Here is a 25,936-nt window from a genome sequence, read left to right on the forward strand (position 1 = left end):
TATTGCGACATGTTCTCCCTCCACTGGGTCTGCTGTGCTGCCTCGGCTCGGGAGCAGCCCATAAGTTTGGAGAACATCTCGTCCCATGTCCTTCTCTTTCGGCGCCTAATCTGCGCCAGCCTCTGGGAGGGGGATGCCGGGGTAGGTCGGGAGACACTCGCAGCTGTGGGATGGGAAAAAGGGAGTGAATTCCTCACAAAGATACAGTTTTGCGAACAATGAACATAGTCTTTCTCTGTGAACAAGACCATGCACAGCACCTATCACATGCGCACTCAGAAAAAGGTCGAATTTTCAGCCTTCCCATTCAGTGCCTGGGGTCTTGGAGTACAGATCACACAAGCGGGGCAGGACAGCGGAATTCGGGTAGCAGGCGGACATGGTAAGCCGTAGACTTTTGGCTGCTGAAAGCTTAATTTATAGCAGTGCCCTCCTTTCACGTTCCAAGCAATGCTCCTAGCGTTGGCCAGTTCCTGCTGCCGGCAATCCGGCCAGCATGAACTCTGCCCCTGTCCCACCCCCCTCGCGGCTGTCCCCGGGAAAGATCCCTGTATGCTGCCCCTGTCCCGCCTCCACCACGTGGCTGTAAACCGCCGGTTACAGTTATGTAAAGGAACAGGCAATCAGTCCCAATACTAACATTCCCCTAATTTAAAGCAGGTCACCATGAGTGATATCACTCTGATGAGGATTTCGGAGACAGAGAAAGACCGCATGCTGCGTGAATGCCAGCAAACACCAGGGCCGTATGCCACCATGCTTTGCGAGGCAGTGATCCCGGAGTACTTGCTGCTAGCCTGGTGCGGAAAAGTTTCCTACCATGGAGGACGCAATAAGGTCGCTCTGCCCAGGAACCTGATACAAAGGCTTTCACAATAGCTCCAGGAGAGCTTCGTGGAGATGTCCCAGGAGGATTTCTGCTCTATCCCCGGACATATTGACACAATTTTCCAGTAGCTGCACTGGCAAGGACTAAAAAGTAGAGTGCCTAGGGCAAAGTAATCATGCAAAACCGGACATTTTGAGATACTTTTGCAGTAGTTGCACTGGCAAGGATTAAAAAGTAAAGCGCATAGGGCAAAGTAATCATGAAAAACCCATTGTTAATATTCCATTCCTGTTCTGATCAAAATAAATGTTTACATATTTAAAACACTTACCGACTGATCCTTCCCCTGATTCAGGGTCAGGGTTAACGCCTTGGGAGGGTTGGTAAGGGATCTCCGTGAGGGTGATGAAGAGATCCTGGCTGTCGGGGAAATCAGCGTTGTATGCGCTGTCGACTGCCTCGTCCTCCTCATCTCCTTCCTCATCTTCCCCGTCCACGAACATCTCCGAGGAAGCGGCCGTCGACAATACCCCATCGTCAGAGTCCACGGTCAGTGGCAGGGTAGTGGTGGTGGCCGCACCTAGAATGGAATGCAGTGCCTCGTAGAAACGGCATGTCTGGGGCTGGGATCCGGAGCGTCCGTTTGCCGCTTTGGTCTTTGGGTAGCCTTGTCTCAGGTCCTTGATTTTCACGCGGCACTGCGTTGCATCCCGGCTGTATCCTCTCTCCGTCATGGCTTTGGAGATCTTCTCGTAGATCTTCGCATTCTGTTTTTTCGATCGCGGCTCCGAAAGCACGGACTCATCGCCCCACACAGCGATCAGATCCAAGACTTCCCGATCAGTCCATGCTGGGGCCCTCTTTCTATTCTGCGATTGCATGGTCACCTCTGCTGGAGAGCTCTGCATCGTTACCAGTGCTGCTGAGCTCGCCACGATGTCCAAACAGGAAATGAGATTCAAACTGGCCAGACAGGAAAAGGAATTCAAATTTTCCCGGGGCTTTTCCTGTGTGGCTGGTCAGAGCATCCGAGCTCGGACTGCTGTCCAGAGCGTCAACAGAGTGGTGCACTGTGGAATAGCTCCCGGAGGTATTAGCGTCGAATTCCATCCACACCTACCCTAATTCGACAGGGCCATGTCGAATTTAGCGCTACTCCCCTCGTCGGGGAGGAGTACAGAAATCGATTTAAAGAGACCTCTATGTCGAGCTAAATAGCTTCGTTGTGTGGACGGGTGCAGGGTTAATTCGATTTAACGCTGCTAAATTCGACATAACCTCCTAGTGTAGACCAGGCCTTAGACAATGGTATGCCTTAGACATATTCCTTTTATACAGATCTCTAGTGCTGCAATGTCGAGCTCTTCGCAAACATTCCACAAATCCCTATTCTTTGGATTCAGCATCCAGATTGGATGCACAATTTGGCAGGGCAATACTTCAATCTCCCTTTAATTATAGGATTCACCTTTATCTAAAGGGAGTACTGCTTGTCACACTGTCCCATGGGTAGGAATATGCAGAGGACATTTGAAGAAGAAACAGAGGTTAGTAAACCTGTAACCAGAATTCTTGAAGAAGTATTCTGCATATTTGCACTCGGAACCCACCCTCCTTCTTCCTTGGAGTCCTAAGTACAACCTGGGACTTGGAGGAGGCAGTGCAAGTCACGGAGGTGGGTGAAGCACCATGTCCCCTTTTATAGCCTTGTCCTCAGAAAATTCAGGAACAGTGAGGGCCGGGGTAGGAGAGGATGTGAGAGTTCCAACAGGCACTGCTACCTAAAGGTTCCACCATCACATCTGCACCAGGGGTGCCTCCCATAAGTGTGAATATGCAGAGTCCATTCCAAAGAACTCTGGTTACAGGTGAATAACTTCAGTTTCCCCTTAGCCCCTTGAAATGATTGGAGGAATTAGTACAATGCACTGTGTGCTTTATTTCTGTCTTGTAATTTACCTTGTGCTTTTCCCCCCCTTTGCAGCAGCACATCTGGCCCCACTGAGTTGTTTCAAAGCAGTGAATACTGAAGGTGACCGGTGTGGCAACTGCGGTGGGGATGGACTTACTTACAATAAATGTGAAGAGAAGTAAGTTATATATATATATTGATGTTTCTGATCCATTGGAAAATGTACTAAGAAACCACTGTAAATAAAACCCTCTTATTTTAAGAAGTAGTGTAGGGAAATAAATCATACACAAGTGAGAAGAGATGCAGAGCAGCCTTTTACCAGCAGTACAGTTTAAGCCTTTCATTTTCAGCTCCACTGTGTTTTGATAAGGCTTGATTTTTTTTAAAGGGAGTTCTACATATTCTTCTGTGCAGCCTAGGCTGTGGAAAACATTGTCCCAACTCTTGTGGTTTCATTCAGCTTCAGGAAGTGGGTACACAGTTGAAAAGATTAGCTGGTGGTCTACTCAGCTCTGCTGTTTTGTGTTGAACGACTTGTTGGCGACCAGATTACTTGCTTATAGATGTTGAATCTTAGATGTTGCTTGTTGCTGGACCTTGATGGTCAGCCAGGAGGGTGGTGGAAGCACAGGATTCTTTGTCAGACATGGTAACATTGCAAGACCAGAGGCCTTCAGTCAAGGGATACAGCAGCAACTATGGCAGCCGCCATTGCAGGCAAGCAACCCATAGTTTGTAGCCAACAAGCCAGCAGCAAGGCTTTTTCTTTTCCTTTAGTTTTTGAGGATGGTGGCTGGGTGGTTCCTCCCCCTAGGAATTCCTCCTGGGGACTCCCTTGGCAAATCAGAATGGGACCCTCTCATTCTGGGGTCACTGGCATCACCCAATGGGGATTGATTAGGATTTATTGAAACCAAGAACCTCCCCATTCTGGTACTTTCAGACTCAGAAAGTCCACTGATCAAGAAACTTATCCAGTTAGTAGGTCCAAAGGTATTTTGAGAAATTTGAAGTCAGGGATTAGTCCACAGACATTATCTCAAACATCCTAAAAAATCCCAAGTCAAATTAATAAAGTGATGCAAACAAGCAAAAAAGTTGAAATTGAAGTAATAGGAAAACACCACCGTAACGATGCTGCCTTTGGTGAGACACTTCTGAGAGTATTAATTCCGGAAAAATTGCTTAGAGCAGGGCTGTTACAGCCGTAGGCTGGGGTTTCTCCACTTTTAAGGCACACCAAACCAGACAGACAGAGAGGACTTTGGTTTTACCCCACTGGCTAACCATAAGTCATACAAGCAATTCCCTTAGACATTCCAGTTTCCCAGTATCACCACCAGTACCACTCATTATGGGGTCAAATGGTTATGAAAACCAATACCCCAGTAAAAGAAAAAAGGTCCTCCCGATCCCAAAGGACCAAGCCCCAGGCCCAGATCAATATACAAATTAGATCTTACCCAGAAATAATGCTGTTGCCAGTCCTTTAAAATCTAAAATCTAAAGGTTTACTCATAAAAGGAAAAAGATATAAATGAGAGCTAAAATTGGTTAAATGGAATGAATTAAATACAGTAATGGCAAAGTTCTTGGTTCAGGCTTGTAGCAGTGGTGGAATAAACTGCAGGTTCAAATTCAGTCTCTGGAGTACATCCACAGCTGGGATGGGTCATTCAGTCCTTTGTTCAGAGCTTCAGTTTATAGCAAGATTCCTCCAGAAGTTAGAAGCAGGATTGAAGACAAGATGGAGGGGTTTCTAGGGCCTTTTATACTTTCTGCATGTGGAAGGACACCCGTTTGTTCTTCTGTGGAAAATCACAGCAGCAAGATGGAGTCTGGAGTCACATGGGTAAGTCACATGTCCATGCATGACTCAGTTTGCAGGCAGACACCATTGTTTACATGTTCGTTTGAAAGTTTCCAGGAAAGCTCAGATGTGGATTGGCGTCTCCCAAAGTCCACTGTCAGTTAAGTGTTTCTTGATTGGGCACTTACTGAGAATAGTTCTTTCTCAAGAAGCTGACCAAATGCTTCACTGAGGCTATTTAGAATCAAACACATTGAGATACAAGTACATAGCCAATATTCATAACTTCAACTACAAAAATGGTACACACATATGTTACACTAATAAAATAATACCGACACGATCTTATAAGAGGGATGAGGCAAAAATGCCAGGTTTATTGTAAATATAGAGAAAGAGTGAGAAATCAGGATATGCAATTCAATATTATTTCACTACCATTCCTTATTCATTCACACACTCATTCATACAAGTTCTGCAGAGTTGTTATAATTACCAGCCTAGAGGTTGCTCATGGCAGAGCACTGGCCAGGTAGCCTGCACATGAGGGTGGAGCCAAGTCCTTGTCAGATGCGCATCCGATGCTCCTGGAGGGTGGTTGCAGAACCAGACTCAAAAGTTTTCAGTCTTTAGAGTCTGTTCTTGTAGGATTTTGTCCTTATACAAGTCTATGGGAATTGCTTCATCCTGCTGATGTTTGTTTGAGGTGGTTATCAATTAGCAGGTGGCATATCCCTGATGGCTGAATGTCTGAGTGTTATCTTGTTCTTCCGGAGTCTTCAGCCCTCCATCCGGGGGGGAAAGGGGGTGACACTTGGGTGGATTCCGGCCTGCCCTCCGGGGGTCATCCGGTTATCTCTAGTCTGCGCATTCTTCAGCCAATTGAGACTGAAGTTGTAATTCTTAGGCTGGCACTTCCCTGACCATTCATTCTTTATCTAAATCAAGTTATCCTTTATCTAAATCAAGCATCCATTCACATGCATCCTCTATTTTAACATACATTTATCACTTATTACTTTACTATTTCTTAACTTCTAGCAACTCTCAGGATGTTGCAAATCTACTTAAACTTTAACATACATAACAGACAAGTTAAAAGATACCTAGAGTCTGTGTTCTGTTTGGAAGAACAATTACAGTTGTTTCTGAGAACAGACTTTTTGTCTCAGGATGTGTTAACACAATTAGCAGTTTGGCCTTGCATGTTTCTCACAGAGAAGGAGAGACACAGAGACACAGAAATGGAAAAGCAAGAGGCCTAAGCTGTGGGGAATTCAATTGAATTCAATCTTACCCCTTGTCTCTCTTGGCCTCAGACTTGTTATACACATACACTTTATGGTTTTAATACAGAAATTCCCTGATATGGTCCAACACATATAGATAGCATAATTATAACCAGCAAATCAGAACCTCTTCTATAGACACCTCACAAGACAACCCTTGTACAATATTTGCTGCAGATATATAACAGTGGTTGCAACAATGATCTATGCGGTCACAGTTTGTCAGTAACTTCACAGCCACTTATACGTACATACAGGCATGCATATAGAGCACAGTTTCTTATTCTACAGAGCGATGCTTACAACTTCCCCATTATGTGTTGGTACTCAGTGTCTCAACTTTGAGTAGCATTTTGAAACACAAAATCTGACTGAAAAGTTAGATTTTAATTCACTGAGGCTACGTCCGCACTATGGGGGGGGTCGATTTAAGATACGCAAATTCGACGTATGGGAGCCGACTTACCACGCTGTGAGGACGGCGGCAAATCGACTTCCGCGGCTCCCCCGTCGACGGCGCCTACTCCTACCTCCACTGGTGGAGTAGAAGCATCAATTCGGGGATCGATTGTCACGTCCCGACGAGACGCGATAATTCGATCCCTGAGAGATCGATTTCTACCCGCTGATTCAGGCGGGTAGTGTAGACCTGCCCTCAGTAACAGATCTTTTCTTCCTAAAACATAATTTTGGGGGTTCCATTTTTATAGCGTGCTCTATCTGCCTCACGCATCTCATCCTCTGTTAATGGAGGCTGAATAGCTAATCCTGCCAAGTTTCCCAATAAATGTTAATAATTATTTTGTCTTCAGTCATTTTGGTGACTACGTCGCTTTAATTTGTTGCTTTCTATCGGATTAGTTTAGTTCAGTCAGGATGCTCCCCAGTGAAGTGTCCCTTTTACCTTTTCTCGCTCATTTAGAGCAGCACTAGATGGAGATGTGCCCCCCAAGCTGCAGTGTGTCTTGTCCGCTTATTTTTTACCTGGCAAGTAACATATGACCTATTTCACCTGCAGACTGAGTGGAATGTCCCTGCCGCATAGTCACTCTCTGACTTCAGTTTCTTCTAAACTGCCAGGAAGTTAGTGTTATAGTTACAGGACTAGCAGCTCCTTTTATCTATGGGATGGAAAGGTGGTTGTGTGCCAATTAATTTGATCCCTAAAATTACTCAAATTTATTTAGAGACGAGGTGGGTGAGGAATATATATTTTATTGGACCAACTTCTGTTTGTCAAAGAAACAATCTTTCAAAAAGAAAAGCTCTGTGTAGCTCAAAATTTGTCTCTTTCACCAATGGAAATTGGTCCAATAAAAGATATTATGTCACCCACCTTATCTCTCACATGTTCAGGGACCAATATGGCTACAACAACACTGCCAACAAAATAAAATTATTTAGTCTAGAGCAGGGGTGGGCAAACTATGGCCCATGGGCCACATACGGCCTGCCAGCCATTTTAATCCACCCCTCGAGCTTCCGCTGGGGAGCAGGGTCTGGGGCTTGCCCCACTCCAGTGCTCCAGCTGGGTAGCAGGGTCAGGGTCCACTCCATGTGGTTCCTGGAAACAGCGCTATGGCCCCCCTCCGGTGCTCCAGCCGGGGAGCAGGGTCGGAGGCCGCTCCATGCGGCTCACGGAAGCAGAAGCATGGCCCCCTCTGACTCCTACACATGCTGCCCCGGCCCCAAGCACCACGCCCGCAGCTCCCATTGGCCAGGAACCGCAGCGAATGGAAGCTGCATGGGCAGTGCCTGTGGATGGGACAGCATGCAAAGCCCGTGGCCGTGCCTCTGCATAGGAGACAGAGAAGGGACATGCCGCTGCTTCCAGGAGCCACTTGAGGTAAACGCCGCCCGGAGCCTGCACTCCCGAGCCTCTCCCTGCACCCCAAACCCTGCCCCAGCCCTGATCCCCATCCCACCCTCCAAACCCCTCGATCACAGCCTGGAAAACCCTCCTGCACCCCATCCCCAGCACCACCCCAGAGCCTGCACCCTCAGCCAGAGCACTCAACCCACCCCGCACTCCATCCCCCGCCCCAGCCCGGAGCCCCCTCCCGCACCCTGAACTTGTCATTTCTGGCCCCACCCCAGAGCCCGCACCCCCAACCAGAGACCTCACCCCCTCCCATACCCCAACCCCAATTTTGTGAGCATTCATGGCCCGCCATACAATTTCTATTCCCAGATGTGGCCCTCGAGCCAAAACGTTTGCCCACCCCTAGTCTAGAGAAACAAGGAATGGTAGTCCAGGTTTTACTAATTGTTTCTCTTACTGCCAACTCAGAGATGTGATGTTCACTACTTTAGTCATAGGGATTCTTTTACGTACTGTAGAACACACCATGATTTAAAATCAAACAAAATAATTAAAATTGTTAACTATGGGTATTTTATTAAAGACCAGATAAACCAAACAAATGATAGAACACAGGTGAAAACCAATGTGTTTTGTGTTTGGATTTAATAAGTCAATGTCAAATAACTCCTCTGGAGCTTTATTTAAGTAAGACAATGAAGCACTACTCAATGCAGCACTATACAGAATACAAAAAAGGAAACATATGTACCAAATCTGAGACTGGAGAAGTGAGGCAGCCTACTTGCTTCCACGTCTGACTAACTCCCTAAATCTCATCTCTTATATACTGTTCAGAACAAAGAAAACTCCTCTCTCAAGTTTTATCTTTACATTGAATCAATAAGGCAATTGTAGTTGTAATTAATTTATCACTGCTAGCACTGTGACTACAGTTACCTCTTAATGCTTATATGTGATTCCATACATTGCTGTTTTGCTGAAATACTGATTATAGAACACACCTTACATGTTCCTTTCTATTTAGTCAGTTACTAATTTTATTAATTACAGAACATTTATGAGCATCCATTTGCAATTAAACCATTTTATCCATTACTGCACACATCTATAATAACAGGTATCTCTTTATATACTGTGTTTACAGAAAAGAGAAAAAGAAAAGGAACTATTGACCATGGAATTTAGTTTACATAACTGATAAGCTATAGACATTTATTCAACCATATACTATTTTATCAGGTACAAAAAAGTTCTATCACCAAGTCATTATGACAGAAATCTATTAGAGTAATTCCTGATGAGTTAAAAGCATACTTCAATCGATTATCTTCTCAATTAAAGAAAACACTTGCCCCCATAAATTACAAGTAGCTCCTTTCTGGACATTTCTGTAAGTTTCAGAAGATTTGAGAACAAAGAAGACAATCCATTATTTAATAACATGCTAAGGTCCAGCTAAAATTCACATTATTAATAACACCAATATTAGGATCAGCTAAAGTTCAGAATAAAGAGCTGATAATAAAGTACAGGACTACTAGTGCATCGACATTCATTTGTCAAAAAAAAATCCTCTTTGACATTAGAGTTTAGCAAGAAACTTTGGCTAACATAGAAAAGATTCTGGGATGTTTGGTCAAGAAATAAGGGGAATTTGACATAGTTAATATTAACCTTATTCTTCTTAACAAATGCTTATTTCTATTTCAATCTCTTCTGTATGTCTCTTTGTGGAGAACTTCTAAAAAAAGTTACATTCTTGAAAATCATAGGACTAGAAGGGACCTAAAGAGGTCATCTAGTCCAGTCCCCTGCAATCATGGCAGGACCAAGTATTATCTAGACGAGGGGTCAGCAACCTGTGGCCCACGTGCCAAAGGCGGCACATGAGCCGATTTTTAGTGGCACTCTGCTGCCAGCCGGAGTCCGGGGCGCCCACCCCACTCAGCCAGGGCCTGCCTGGATGAACGGAACCCTTGGCCCGGCAGCGGGCTGAGTGGGACCGGTGGCCGGGACCCCAGCTGGCAGGAGCTGGCGGACGGAACCCCAGACCAGCAGCAGGCTGAGCCGCTCAGCCTGCTGATGGTCTGGGGTTCTGTCCACCGGCCCCGCTCAGCCACTGCCGGTCTGGGGTTCTGGCCACCAGCCTGGAATACCAGCCGTTGGCCCCGCTCAGCCCACAGCCAGTCTGGGATTCCAGCCACTGTCTCCCTGCCAGCCGGGGTCCTGGCCACCGGCCCCGCTCAGCCCGCAGCTGGTCTGGGGTTCCAGCCACCGGCCCTGTGCCAGCCAGGGTCCTGGCCACTGACCCCGCTCAGCCCGCTGCTGGCCTGGGATACTAGCCGCCGGCCCCTCTCACCTTGTTGCACTATTATTTACTTTACATAAAATAATAGTTTAGTTATATAATATAGACTTATAGAGAGAGACCTTCTAAAAACGTTAAAATGTATTACTGGCACGTGAAACCTTAAATTACAGTGAATAAATGAAGACTTGGCACCCCACTTCTGAAAGGTTACTGACCCCTGATCTAGGCCATAACTGACAAGTGTTTGTCTAACTTGCTCTTAAAAATCTCCAGTGATGGAGATTCCACAACCTCCCAAGGCAATTTATTCCAGTGCTTAACCACCCTGACAATTAGAAAGTTTTTCCTAATGTCCAACCTAAACTGTCCTTGCTGCAATTTAAGCCCAATGTTTCTTGTCCTATTCTCAGAGGTTAAGGAGAACAATTTTTCTCCCTCCTCCTTGTAACAATCTTTTATGTACTTGAAACCTGTTATGTTCCCTCAGTCTTCTCTTCTCCAGACTAAACAAACCCATTTTTTTCAATCTCCCCTCATGGATCATGTTTTCTAGATTTGTAATCCTTTTTGTTGCTTTTCTCTGGACTTTCTCCAATTAGTCCACATATTTCCTGAAATGTGGCACCCAGAACTGGACACAATACTCCAGTTGAGGCCTAATCAGTGCAGAGTAGAGCGGAAGAATTACATCTCATGTCTTGCTTACAACATTCCTGCTAATACAGCTTAGAATGATTGGGGTTTTTTTGCAACAGTGTTACACTGTTGGCTCATGTTTTGCTTGTGATCCACTATGGTCCCCAGATCCCTTTCTGCAGTACTCCTTCCTAGGCAGTCATTTCCCATTTTGTATGTGTGCAACTGATGGTTCCTTCCTAAGTGGAGTACTTTGCATTTGTCCTTATACAATTTCATCCTATTTACCTCAGACCGTTTCTTTAAGTTTGTCCAGATCATTTTGAAATTTAATCCTACACTTAAAAGCAGTTTCAACCCTTCCCAGCTTGGTATCACCCACAAACTTTATAAGTGTACTCTCCATGCCATTATCTAAAGCATTTATGAAGATCTTGAACAGAACTGGTCCCAGAACTGATCCCTTCAGGACGCCACTTGATATGCCCTTCCAGCTTGTCTGTGAACCACTGATAACTGCTTTCTGGGAATGGTTATACAACCAGTTATGCACCCACCTTATAGTAGCTCCATCTAAGTTGTATTTCCCTAGTTTGTTTATCAGAATGTCATGTGAGACCATATCAAAAGCCTTACTAAAGTCAAGATATACCACATCTACCCCTTCCCCCCATCCACAAGGCTTGTTACCCTGTCAAAGAAAGCTATTAGGTTGGTTTGACTTGATTTGTTCTTGACAAATCCATGTTGACTGTTACTTATCACCTTATTATCTTCTACATGTTTGCAAATTGATTGCTTGTTTATTTGCTCTATTATCTTTCCGGGTAATGAAGTTAAGATGACAGGTCTGCAATTCCCAATTTGTTCTTATTTTCCTTTCTATAGATGGGCACTGTATTTACATTTTTCCAGTCCTCTGGTATCTCTCCCATCTTCCATGGCTTTTCAAAGATAATCACTATTGGCTCAGATATCTCCTCAGTAAGCTCCTTGAGAATTTCATGATATATTTCATCAGGCCCTGGTGACTTGAAGACATGTAACTTATCTAAGTAATTTTTAACTTCTTCCTTCCCTATTTTAGCATCTGAGCCTACCTCATTTTTACTGGCATTAACTATGTTAGACGTCTAATCGTTATTAGCCTTTTTGGTGAAAACTGAAACAAAAAAGTCATTTAGCACTTCTGCCATTTCTACATTTTCTGTTATTGTTCCTCCCACTATCATTGAGTAACAGGCCTACTCAGTCCTTGGTCTTTCTCTTGCTTCTAGTGTATTTGTAGAATGTTTTCTTGTTACCCTTTAATCTCATTTTTTGCCTTGGCTTTTCTAATTTTATCCCTACATACTCGTCTCATTTGTTTATATTAACCCTTTGTAATGTGACCTAGTTTCCACTTTTTCAGATTATTGAAGATCTCCTGATTGAGCCAAGGTCAAGGAATTCATTTTCTTTGGGTCTATTACAAAACAAAGACCTCAGTCCTTCGGGATTAGGAAGTACCAGGAATACACTGTACTCCCCTGTACTATGACCACTGCTTCCTGAAGAGAGAACTTCTGTTCTCAGGCTTACATCACAGTTGGCTCTGAATTGGAATTATGATAAAGGGAGAGATTTGAGTTGGATAGGGTATCTACTGTGTATTATTTCTAATAATAATCACTATGGGATTATAGTACTCTGCCATGTCATGTCTATGACAGATAGTTTTCAAATGGCGTAGGTAACAAATGTCTAAAAATTGGTCTGCACTTCTCAGGACTCATATGAAACTTGTAGCCTGAGGGCTGTTTCAGTTGTTGACCCTCGGGTTTGTTTACCCTTTGCAAAGTGCTTAAGATCTTCTGCTTTGCTTTCCTGAGCAGTGGGATAGTTTGCTCTCGTGCCCTTAATAATGTCTCTTTGAAAAACTACCAACTTTTCTATTGTTTTTCCCTTTAGACTTGCTTCCCAGTTGATCTTACCTACCAACTCCTTTATTGTGCTGTTTTCCCTCCTACCATTCCTTAGAATCATGAACTCTACCATTTCATGTTCACTTTCATCTAAAAATCCATGCAACAGGGGATGGATCACTTGATGATTACCTGTTCTGTTCATTCCCTCTGGGGCACCTAGTATTTGCCACTTTTGAAAGAAAGGATACTGGACTAGATGGACCTTTGGTCTGAGCCAGTATGGCCATTCTTGTGTTCTTATGTCAGCTGCCTTCCACTTCAAAATTCTCAACCCTTTCCTCCCTATTTATCAAAATCAAATCTAGAACAGCCTCTCCCCTTATCCCTGCTGTAATAGCCCATGTGCCCCCAGATTCCGACCCTTCTCCCAGATCTCCGTGTTTTTGACTTATTTGTGGGCTTTTGTCACCTGCCCCATCAAACCTGGTTTAAAGCTTTTTTTGCTAGGTTAGCCAGTATGTATCCAAATATACTCCTTCCCTTCCTTGATACCCCATTTCTGCTTAGCAGTCTTTCTTCCCAGAATAGCATCCTGTGGTCAAGGAAGCCAAAGCCCTCTTGGCAACACCATAACCTCGCAGTCAGGCATTCACATCCAGGATCCATCAGTCTCTGTCTGGGCTCCTACACTTGACCAAAAAAAAAATCAAAGAGAACACCACCTATGCCCCCAACTCTTTCACCCTTACTCCCAGAGCCCTGTAGTCTGATTTGCTCAGGGTCATACCTCGCAGTAGTGCCCACATAAACAAATAGTACAGGGTAGTAGTCAGAGGCCCGGACGATCCTTGACAATCCCAATCTATGATTCTGGCCCCTGGAAGGCAGCATAACTCCCAGGATGCCATGTCAGGGCGACAAATGGGTGCCTCTGTCCCCCTCAGAAGAGTCACCAAACAGCACTACCCTCTGTTTCCTCCTGGGAGTGGTAGCTGCAATCCTCCCAGCCTTCGGGGTACATGGCTTTTCCTCCTCCACTTTTGGGGGGATTCCTCATCATTGGTTGCCAGGGCAGTATAAAGGTTCTTCATCACTGTGATCGGTGGGTTGAGAGTAGGGGTGGAGCACTGCCTGTTGCCATAAGTAACCAAAATCCAGTGTCCTCCCTGTGACAGAGCCATATCCTCCTCCCCGGTGGCATGACAGCAGTCCTCTCTAGCTGGATAGCTTTCTCAGCCTTGAACGTCTCCATATGAATACTCTCAATGAATTCCTCATGGGCATGGATGGAATGCCTCAGCCTAGCCACCTACTCCTGTAACTCTTCCACCTGCTTTCTGCAGATTCCACCAGCAGGCACCTTTCACACTGGACAGTCCGTCCCCCTCCCCAAGCCTGGCTTTCTGAGAGTGGGAAATGCAGGCCACAGTCTCTGCAAATCCACACCAGGATCTGGGTAGAGGCATCCATGGTTAGGTTCTCTGTCTGGATACAGTTGCAGATAGAGGAGACAGGAGCACTGTTGGTACTGGTGATGTGGCCCTTCCTAACCATGGTGATTATATTACGATTCCGTCTTATAAATTCTCCTGTTTGCTAGCTCCCCTTGGTCAGTTAGCCTCTTGCTTTTAAGGCCTTCTCTCCTAGGTCAGCCCTACCCCCTTGTTAATCACACAGTGGGAGGGTGATCACAATGCTGACTGAGGCTAATCAAAGATGATCAAGGATGATCCAGGGAAAAAAGGATCAAGCAGTCCCCAAACACTCAATCCCAACTGATCCTGTAGCTTAAAATAATCTGAAAGAGAGAGAAAAAGAAGCAGTCAAACAAACTCACTTGGGGTGAGAGTCCAAAAACAAAACTTAAAAAAGGAATTTTCCCAGTCACTTACAGAATCCCAAAAATCTATCCTAGGTTATGCCTAGGTTATGCCTCTTACATCAGAGCCTGAGCAAATGAAAAAGGTTCCTTCCCAGAGTCTCATAAGCTTGCAGCTGCCCAGTCCTGCCCTGGCCAAACTGACTCCCTTGTGGCTTCTCAGAGTCAATCTGTCCATCCTCCTTTCCCCAGGACTGCTTGAGTTCTCCTGTAACGAATCAGCTGCTTAAGGTTCCTTCTCTGTGCCACATATCTCTGGCTGACTCATTTAGCAAGCCTGCTCCAGGCTTCAAGTCTCCTGCAGGGTAGCTCTCTTGCTCCATCTCACTTTGCTTTCTCACAATGGGCAAAAGAGTTTTGTTTCGGGAAAGGGTAAAATAATTTTGTTTCAGGAAAGGGGAGTTCTGTTGGTTATCAGGGATAACATACAGTTTTTAATTGAGCATAGTAAACAATCTTAACTAATCCTTTGAACTCAAAATATTTAAATTCATTACTTAGAAGAAGTCATTTGAGGCGATGTCTTAAAACAGGCCAGTTAAGGAATTTTAAAAATCCAAAATCCAATTAAATCCCTACTTTTTCTGTTACCAATAATTGGTATTCTCTCCAGGAATTCTAGGTTCTCCAGGAATATAGGGTCTAACAATTTGGTACCTAAAAGGAGAAACCATTAACATCTTTAATTACAAAAGCATTTCAATATCACAATAAAACCAATGACAAGAGTCTTTAAATCTAATCCATTGACAGCATTCTCGTTAACTTCCACTCACCTCTTCTCCTTTCAGGGGGTTGTCCTTGGGGAGGTTTTCTTGTGGCTTCTCTGGTGATAGCTTCTTTGTTCTTCTTATGTATCTGTAGCACCTTGTTTGTAGAGGTAGACACGATGAATTGATGAGTATTATGTGTCATAGCAGAGGCTGTGAGAGTGATGGGTGCTCACTTCCGAGTTTTTTATACTCTTCTTGAAACTATAAAAAAATACACTTCTTTCAATTTGGTTTATATTTAAAGTTGGCCGCTTGTCATCCTTTCACTTGCTCCGTGCCTTCAAGTGTTGATTTTCGTGAAACCTTCAGTTTCTAAATATGCAGTTCGCTTAATGAATGAATAATGCATATGCTTCTAATTGGCTTTGTTCTTCTGTGGCAAAAGAGTACTAGATAATTTTTGGAGTTTTAATTCTTTCTTTTTATCCAGTCCATTTTCTGAGCTAGTCCTTCAATTTTATTAGAATTCAACAGGTCATAAAATTCTGTTTGTTTGTTTGTTTTTTTCAAAAAGACCTAATGCTCCCGTTCTTTAAAAGTTTAGTTTTCTAAACAGTCTCTTTAAAATGCAATAATGTTTAAAGAGCATCTGTAGCTTATATAGTTATTAAAGAAGTTGTTGATTCTTCATAATAATTTATGGTGAAATGATTCCTTTTTTTCTTCCTGAGTTGGGTGAAGGAGTTGCTTATATATTGTTAAATAATTAAATAATCCCCCACTAATATAAATATTCTATACTTTAAATGGCTTCTTGTATTATTAATCAGTTTAGTAGTTTATATTATTAGATTCCATACTGGTACATACAACATTTTACCATTGACATAGCAATGATATTAGGAAATTATATTAGAAGCTTTGCATTTAGATAACATATATACAAGCACGCATTTCAAAAAGCTGTTTGTAAGAAATAAACAAAAGGTTTATAACTTTTCTAACTATACATGTTTTTTAAAGGCTTTTCTTTGAAAAAAAAAGAGAAGGGAAGGGTTCACTTTATGCTTAGAGAACACATCCCTACATTCCTCTATGGAATATCCTGAATAAAGAACATCATCACATTCTGTTACATGACCAAGTTTTGCTAAAATATCTTCTTTACAGTGTTTGTTTTCTTGAGATAAGGATTTATTTCTATACCAATCTGTACCAATCTGGTAATCTTATATCAGGCAGATGTGTCCTGGTGTTGATAAGACATTATTTTTACTTAGTTGCTTTTTACACCAAATGGTGTTTACCAGTTGCTGTTTTCAGAATTAAAATTCCTATCAAATATTATATAGAAAGCACCCATCACAACAACCATGTTTACATCTATAACCAAAAAAAAAATAGTAAGAAATTGGCATAGAAAGTTAAAGCAAAATAAAATTCAAAATGGAGCTTTACTGAGTTTGTATATACCCTCTTGGGAGTCATAAATATGGTCTTATCTCCCTTGACAATGAGGGACTTATCCTCAGGATGACAGAAAGCAGAAGCCTCTTGGAATTCCTTTGATTAGTTTGAGCACCTCATAACATAACTAACTAAAAACACCACACTGCACCTTCTCTGAGCTATGAGGAGCAGAAAGGGCTGAAGTGCTGGTTTGTAGCAAGCAGGGTCGGGGTTGCAGGAGAAGTTGGCTGCTGTCCAAGACTATAGGCTCTATTTCTTAAATGACTCTTCAAACCCCTTCCTTTTTTCCCCGAAAACTTGCTTCCACCCCTTCTGCTTCTTCTTACCACACCATTAACCTCTGATTCCCCAGCTGGCCACACAGTCCAAAAAGATCACATAGAATCATTGAAATGTTGGGCTGGAACAGACCTTGGGAGGTCATCTAATCCACCCACTCATGTTGATGCAGGGCCAACTAAACCTAGACCATCCCTGATAGGTGTTTGTGTAACTGGTTCTTAAAAGCCTTCAATGACAGGGAATCTACAACCTCCCTTGAAAGCCTGTTCCAGTGCTAGACTACCTTTATAGTTAGGGCCCTACCAAATTCACGGCCATGAAAAATGCATCACAGACCGTGAAATCTGGTCTTTTGTGTGATTTTGCCCTATATTATACAGATTTCATCGGGGAGACCAGCGTTTCTCAAGTTGGGGGTCCTGACCCAATAGGGAGTTGTACGGGGGTAACAAGGTTATTTGGGGGGGGTTGTGGTATTGCCACCCTTACTGTGCTGCCTTCAGAGCTGGGTGGCCAGAGAGCAGTGGCTGTTGGCTGTGTAACCAGCTCTGAAGGTGATGCCCTGCTAGCATACTATATCATGCCACCCTTAATTCTGCTCTGCTGCCTTCAGAGCTGGGTGGTCGGAGACTGGCAGTTGCTGACTGAGGGCCTGGCTCTGCAAGCAGCAATGCAGAAGTAAGAGTGGCCATAACAAGCCATGCCATCCTTACTTCCGCAGTGCTGCTGGAGACAGCTCTGGCTTCAAAGCTAGGCTCCCGGCCAGAAGCCACCACTCTCCAGCTTCCCAGCTCTGAAGGCAACACCGCCACCTCTAGCAGCACAGAAATAAGGCTAGCAGTACTGCAATCCTCCCTACAAATAACCTTGTAATCCCCCTCCCCCACAAGTCCTTTTTTGGTCAGGACCCCTACAATTACAACACAGTACAATTTTAGATTTAAATAGCTGGAATCATGAAATTTACTATTTTTAAAATCCATGACTGTGAAATTGACCAAAATGGACCATAAATTTGATAGGACTCTATTTATAGTTTTTCCTAATAGCTGACCTAAATCTCCCTCGCTGCAGATTAAGCCCATTACTTCTTGTCCTACCTTGCAGTGGACATGGAGAACAGTGATCAACTGTTCTCCGTGTATAACAGCCTTTAACATTTTGGAAGACAGTTTCCAGGTCCCCCTTTTCCCTCCCCTCCCTGCAGCTTTCTTTGCTTAGCGCTAAACATACCCAGTTATTTTAACCTATCCTTCATAAGTCAGCTTTTTAAAAACCTTTTATCATTTTTGTTGCTCTCCTCTGAACTCTCCAATTTGTCTACATCTTTTTTAAAGTGTGGCTCCCAAAACTGGACACATACTCTAGGCGAGGCCTCACCAATACCATCACGCACCACAACTCTCACACAGAGTACGTCAAATCTCATATAAACCTTTAAGCAACTGTTCTTGTTATTTTTTTCTTTCAGAGATGTCTTGTGTGGAAGACTGCAGTGTGTTAATGTTAAAAAAATACCTCAAATGAAAAGTCTTGGGTCCATAGTTCAAACTCCAGTTGATGATATCTTGTGTTGGGGTACAGAATTTCATGCTGGGAGGGACATGGTGGATGTTGGCTCAGTGAGAGATGGCACAGCATGTGGTGATAACAAGGTACTGTAGTAAGTATAGTTAGATTTGTGAATGGGGTGGAACAGAGATTAAATGGAGAGGGAGGCCTTGAACTCTTCCTCCCCAATTCAGGTTTCTTTCTGTCCCCATACCTGAAAAGCCTCAGAGATCCCTACAAGGACACCCTGTTCTCACCCAGAAGCAGCATGTGTTCTATTCCTTTTTAAGCAGTGGATGGAGAAATGGTAAGTAGGGGTCTGGGGTTCACTGCACTTTTGAAAATTCCCCCAAAGGGCCTTTAAAAATCTGTCCCTAGATGTATTCTTCCCTCCTGAAGTTTCTAAATTGTTTGAATCCATCTTCATTTGCTCAGTATATGCCAGAACATGACTAAAAAGACAATATTCTCTAGGAAGAATGTTTTTCTACAAAAAAGTTCATCTTGCAACATTCTCTGAGTATAGTTAGGCTTGAATTAAGCCTTCTCTGCCTGGATATCTGTCTGGGTTTGAACTACAAATCTAGATGCAAAATCCTTAAGTGTTAAAAAATAGTGAATGCAAAAGAGCATACAATATGGGCAAACATCCAACTGGACAGATATCCAACTGGAACAAATAGACCCTGATGTGGTCTGGGGTCTATTTGTTCCATCACATGTAAAGATACAACTGATGGGATGACCGGGTCCCATGTTATTCTTCCATTGGGTGGGTATACAGGAGTTTATCCACCTAATTAGCTGCTTATATGTCCACTGTGAATGTATTTTTATTTTAATATCTGAGATTGTCAGCACAATCCAGTCTCCTAGGTGCATAGTACACACTATCTCGGGTTAAGTAAGTAAATCCATTTATTCATGTCTGAATATTGGTGACAGACATTGTAGCAGAATATTCTGAAGCCTTCAATATCCACTGTAGCTGAGTATTTAAAAGAGCTTTTTAAAGTCTGCCTTAAAAATGGGGGGGAAATCCAGGACATTTAAAAATAACACCATTTCTCCTTCAGGTACTGACCCTGTGCACGCTCCACTTCCGGTGACCCATGTGCCTTTGATCAGAGATTTTCAGTAGCAGTACTTGTTTGGCCCTCACATATGCTGCAGACATCGTCAGGCCCCATACTGAGGCCTGGTCTACACTACGAGTTTAGGTCGACTTTAGCCGCGTTAAATCGACTTAAGCCTGGACACGTTTACACTACGAAGCCCTTTCTTTCGACTTAAAGGGCCCTTTAAACCGGTTTCTTAACACCACCTCGACGAGGGGATTAGCGATAAAATCGGCCTTAGGGGGTCGGAATTGGGTTAGTGTGGACGGAATTCGACATTATTGGCCTCCGGGAGCTATCCCACAGTGCTTCATTGTGACCGCTCTGGACAGCACTCTCATCTCAGATGCACTGGCCAGGTAGACAGGAAAAGCCCCGCGAACGTTTGAATTTCATTTCCTGTTTGCTCAGTGTGGAGAGCACAGGTGACCATGCAGAGCTCATCAGCACAGGTAGCCATGATGGAGTCCCAGTCCCAGGATCGCAGAAGAGCTCCAGCCTGGACCGAACGGGAGGTACGGGATCTGATCGCCATCTGGGGAGATGAAGCAGTGCTCGCCGAACTCCGAAGCAGTAAAAGAAATGGCAAAACATTAGAAAAGATCTCCAAGGCCATGAAGGACAGAGGCCATAACAGGGACGCACAGCAGTGCCGCGTGAAAATTAAGGAGCTAAGGCAAGCCTACCACAAAGCCAGAGACGCAAACGGAAGATCCGGGGCTGAGCCGCAAACATGCCGCTACTACGCGGAGCTGCATGCCATTCTAGGGGGTGCAGCCACCACTAGCCCAAGCGTGTGCTATCAGTCCCTCGCTGGAAACAGGGAAGCGGGTTCGGCGGACGAGGAAGATGAGGATGGAGAGAACATAGATAGCTCACAGCAGCAAGGAAGCGGAGAAACCAGTTACCCCAACAGCCAGGATATGTTTGTCACCCTGGACCTGGAACCAGTAACCCCCGAACTCACCCAAGACCCTGAGGGCACACAGGGGACCTCTGGTGAGTGTACCTTTGTAAATATTACACATGGTTTAAAAACAAGCGTGTTTAATGATTAATGATTAATTTGCCCTGGCAATCGCGGCCAGTACAGCTGCTGGAAAAGTCTGTTAACGTGTATGGGGATGGAGCGGAAATCCTCCAGGGACATCTCCAGAAAACTCTCCTTCATGTACTCCCAAAGCCTTTGCAAAAGGTTTCTGGGGAGGGCTGCCTTATCCCGTCCGCCATGGTAGGACACTTTACCACGCCAGGCCAGTAGCACGTAGTCTGGAATCATTGCATAACAAAGCATGGCAGCGTATGGTCCCGGTGTTTGCTGGCATGCAGACAACATCCATTCCTTATCGCTCTTTGTTATCCTCAGGAGAGTGATATCATTCACGGTCACCTGGTTGAAATAGCGCAATTTTATTAAGGGGACATTCAGAGGTGCCCCTTCCTGCTCTGCTGAACAGAAATATTCCCCGCTGTTAACCACGCGGTGGGGGGGAGGGGTGAAGTGACCATCCCAGAGAATTGGGTGTGTGGGGGAGGGGAGTTAGTTGGGTTTGTGCTGCGTGTTCAACCTGAAACCGCAGCCCCTCCTTTTACATTGCAAACCCATTTTAAATGGCCAACCAAACGGGTGCTTGGTATGGGAAATGAGGGCAGTACTGTTTGAAACCATCCCCACATGTTAAGAAGGTTAAAAAAGCCCAAAGACTATGTCTTACCATGGCTGCCTGCAAGCTGAAATCTGTGTCCTGGCACTGCGTGAGTGATCTCTCACACCAAACCAGGAGACTCTCAATATAAGAGGAAAAATGCGACCTTGTAACGAAAGCACATGTGCTGTGTGATGTGAACAGCAAAATCTAACGTGAAAGAGTGTACCCATTGTTCTCTAAAATGTATCTTTTTTAACCACCTCTCCCTTCTCCACCAGCTGCAAATCTTACTCCTTCGCAGAGGCTAGTGAATATTCGAAGAAGGAAGCGAAGGACGCGTGACGAAATGTTTACTGAACTACAGACTGCCTCCCACGCTGACAGAGCACAGCAGAATGCGTGGAGGCAGTCAATGACTGATTTTAAAAAAGCCCAATATGAGCGAGAGGAGAGGTGGCGTGCTGAATCGCGGGCTGAAGAGGAGACGTTGCGTGCTGAAACGCGGGCTGAAGAGGAGAGGTGGCGTCAACTTGTACTCAGAAAGCAAGAGTCGATGCTCCGGCTGCTGGAGCATCAAAGTGATATGCTCCTGCGTATGGTTGAGCTGCAGGAAAGGCAGCAGGAGCAGAGACCGCCGCTACAGCCCCTCTGTAACCAACAGCCCTCCTCCCCAAGTCCCATTGCCTCCTCACCCAGACGCCCAAGAACACGGTGGGGGGGCCTCCGGCCACCCAATCACTCCAGCCTAGATGATTTCCAGTGCAGTAACTTTTAAAGTGCACTGTGTCTTTTTCCTTCCCTCCTCCCCCACCCATCCAGGCCTACCTTTGCAATTATCCCCCTAGTTGTGTGCTGAATTAATAAAGAATGCATGAATGTGAAGTAACAATGACTTTATTGCCTCTGCAAGTGGTGCTCGAAGGGGGGAGGGTAGTAGGGGAGGGTGGGGTGGTTGGTTTGCAGGGAAGTAGAGTTAACCGGGTGGGGGGGGAGGGGCGGAGGGTTCACCAAGGAGAAACAAACAGAAGTTTCACTCCGTAGCCTGGCCAGTCACAAAACTGGTTTTCAACGCTTCTCTGATGCGCACCGCGCCCTGCTGTGCTCCTCTAACCGCCCTGGTGTCTGGCTGCGCGTAATCAGCGGCCAGGCGATTTGCCTCAACCTCCCACCCCGCCATAAATGTCTCCCCCTTACTTTCACAGATATTGTGGAGCGCACAGCAAGCAGCAATAACAATGGGGATATTCTTTTCGCTAAGGTCTGAGCGAGTCAGTAAGCTGCGCCAGCGCGCTTTTAAACGCCCAAATGCACATTCCACCACCATTCGGCACTTGCTCAGCCTGTAGTTGAACAGGTCCTGACTACTGTCCAGGCTGCCTGTGTAAGGCTTCATGAGCCATGGCATTAAGGGGTAGGCTGGGTCCCCAAGGATAACGATAGGCATTTCAACATCCCCAACGGTTATTTTCTGGTCCGGGAAGAAAGTCCCTTCCTCCAGCTTTCGAAACAGAAGAGACTGCCTGAAGACGCGAGCATCATGTACCCTTCCCGGCCAGCCCACGTTGATGTCGGTGAAACGTCCCTTGTGATCCACCAGGGCTTGCAGCAGCATTGAAAAGTACCCCTTGCGGTTTATGTAGTCGGTGGCTTGGTGCGCCGGTGCCAAGATAGGGATATGGGTTCCGTCTATTGCCCCACCACAGTTTGGGAATCCCATTGCAGCAAAGCCATCCACTATGGTCTGCACGTTTCCCAGAGTCACTACCCTTGATATCACCAGGTCTCTCATTGCCCTGGCAACTTGGATCACAGCAGCCCCCACAGTAGATTTGCCCACTCCAAATTGATTCCCGACTGACCGGTAGCTGTCTGGCGTTGCAAGCTTCCACAGGGCTATCGCCACTCGCTTCTCAACTGTGAGTGCTGCTCTCATCCTGGTATTCTGGCGCTTCAGGGCAGGGGAAAGCAAGTCACAAAGTTCCATGAAAGTGCCCTTACGCATGCGAAAGTTTCGCAGCCACTGGGAATCGTCCCACACCTGCAGCACGATGCGGTCCCACCAGTCTGTGCTTATTTACCGGGCCCAGAATCGGCGGTTCATGGCATGAACCTGCCCCAGTAACACCATGATTTCCACATTGCTGGGGCCTGTGCCTTGTGAGAGGTCCATGTCAATTTCCTCATCACTATCATCACCGCGCTGCAATCGCCTCCTCCTCAGCTGGTCCTGGTTTTGCTTTGGCATGTCCAGGAGGCTCTGCATATACTCCAGGACAATGCGCGTGGTATTCATAGTGCTCATAATTGCCGCGGTGATCTGAACGGGCTCCATGATCCCAGTGCTAGCTATGGCGTCTGGTCTGAAAAAAGGCACGAAAGTAGTATCTGACGGACCAGGGGAAGGAGGGAGGGAGGGATGGAGGGAGGGGCGAGTGACGACATGGCGTACAGGTACAGGGAATTAAAATCAAGAAAGGTGGCTGTGCATCAGGGAGAAACACAAACAACTGTCACACAGAATGCCCCCCCCCAAAGATTCAACTCAAAAGCCTGGGTTTAGCAGGAGGGAGGGGGGAAGCAAATGAATACAGAATAAATCTATTTTTTACATCTTAAGACGACGGTGCAGCATGACTGATAGCCCTTGGCATTTTCTGGGTGCTTGGCAGCAAATACTGGGCGCTTGGCAGTTAGCCTTCAGGTCTATTGCACCATCTGATACCCACTGCAGTATGACAACGATGGATACCAGTCGTAATATACTATCTTCTGCCCAAAAGGCAAGGGGTTGCTGCTGTGTAGCAATCTAGCCCCACGTCTGCCAGCCCCATGTCTGCCAGCACCCAGATCGCCATCGGCCTCTTCTGGGTGCTTAGCAGACAATACTGGGCACTTGGCAGAAAATAGCAGCATACTACGACTCTGCTAACGTGCAATGAGCCAACAGGGCGCGTGGCAGAAAATAGCATACTACGACTGATAACCATCATTGTCTGCCCGGGTGCCCATGATTGACAGCCACTGCAGTACGACGACGACGACGGTTACCAGTCGTAATAAACCATCTTCTACCAAAAGGCAAGGGGCTGGTGCAATGCAGCCCCACGGCTGCCAGCACCCAGATCGCCAATGAAGGCTACCAGTCATGCTGCACCGTCTACCGCCAAAAGGCAGTAAGCTGCTGCTGCTGTTTAGCAATGCAGTCCCACGTTTGCCGGCACCCGGAAGACATATGGTGACGGTGAGCTGAGCTGAGCGGGCTCAATGCTTGGCGTGGTATGTTGTCTGCACAGGTAACCCAGGGAAAAAGGCGCGAATCTATTGTCTGCCGTTGCTGTGACGGCGGGGGAGGGGCCTGACGACAGGTACTCAGAACCCCCCGCGGCACTGTTTTGCATCATCCGGGCATTGGGGTCTCAACCCAGAATTCCAATGGGCGGCGGAGACTGCGGGAACTGTGGGATAGCTACCATAGTGCAATGCGCCGGAAGTCGACGCTAGCCTCGGTACTGTGGACGCGGTCCGCCGAACTAATGCACTTAGAGCATTTTATGTGGGGACACACACAATCGGCTGCATACAACCGGTTTCTATAAAACCGGCTTCTATAAATCCGACCTAATTTTGTAATGTAGACATACCCTGAGGCTATATAGAGTTACGGGAGCAAACCACTCCCAGTTCCTTCTCAGCTGCCTCTGCCTGAAATGAAGGGTCTGTCATGCCCACTGCTTTGCCCAAAGCTTAGCTTTAGCATCCTCTAGTGTTTAGTTTAGTGTGGTTATTGATTTCTACTTTAAGTATTATATTCTAATTTCTTTACTTCATTTGAGGGTTATTTTTCCAATCCGTATCCCTTCTCTTCCCCTCCTCCCTACCTGCGAGTTTCCCCTTGGCAATTGTAACCAGGGTATGGCAGGGTCTCTAGGATGCAAGCACTACCTCACCTGCTGGTAATCTATCCCGATCAGTGGTGGTCACTCATTTTCAGTGCATTTGTTGTCTGGGGGACATGCATATCCAACAAAAGTGCAATATTTGTTCAACTTTTAAAAGCATAGCTAGAAAAATATAGGGAAATTACGCTTAGACTCCTTATGATGGAACACTTCCTTTGCCTTGGATCCAGGCCAAGATACCTGCCCCGTACATCAGTCTCTGAGCAAGTATAGTGCAGCATTAACCTCCACACCTCGTTCATCCAGAGTTTCATGGCAAAAGACATCAGAGGGTACTGGGAAGGGCCCCAAGAAATGAAGTTAGAGTTCTCCTCATAAAGAGTCTGTTTCAAAAAAGCCTCTGTGTCCTCAGAAATCAAATCAGAGATCTCATGTCCTAGACTGGGTACTGCTTAGGTTCCAGGCTCCTAAGTACTCCTTGCTCTTCAAAGAGCTATGGTACCAAGCATACCTCGGTACCACCTAAGCTATAAGTCGAACCCAGAAGTTCGATTTGCTTGCCGCCGAACTACCGGGTAAGTGTAGACCTACCCTTAGTGTTGTCTTTTTTGTCCATTCCCCACCTGTTGTCTTAGGACCCCATTTGGACTCTTCAACCCAATCTGGGAATTCTTCATCTCAGAGCTTGGTTATTCAATGGTTCTTGGGGATAGAGGCTTCCCGTTCTGCAGAGGTAAAACAAGTAGTGTTAAACAGTATGAAGATGTCCACACAAAACACTTAGCTTCAGAAATGGAAGAGATTTCACCACAGGTTTATCCAGTGATAGTTTTCCCCTGTTCACACTTTTCCT

General features: G+C 45.4%; 1 protein-coding gene across 1 annotated transcript in view; it reads left to right on the forward strand.

Moving 5' to 3' along the window:
• The window catches only part of LOC113407719 (disintegrin and metalloproteinase domain-containing protein 20-like), a gene marked incomplete at its 3' end in the record, with an annotated part of 214,612 nt that overhangs the window by 151,526 nt on the left and 37,150 nt on the right, over window positions 1-25,936 (forward strand). Inside the window, 2 exon segments of the mRNA XM_026657440.1 lie at window positions 2,814-2,919; window positions 18,338-18,521. Of these exon segments, the coding sequence (XP_026513225.1) occupies window positions 2,814-2,919; window positions 18,338-18,521 (290 nt within the window).

The sequence above is a fragment of the Terrapene carolina genome, unplaced genomic scaffold, assembly GCF_002925995.2.
Source record: "Terrapene carolina triunguis isolate 2854851 unplaced genomic scaffold, T_m_triunguis-2.0 Scaffold244, whole genome shotgun sequence".
NCBI lineage: Eukaryota > Metazoa > Chordata > Testudines > Emydidae > Terrapene > Terrapene triunguis.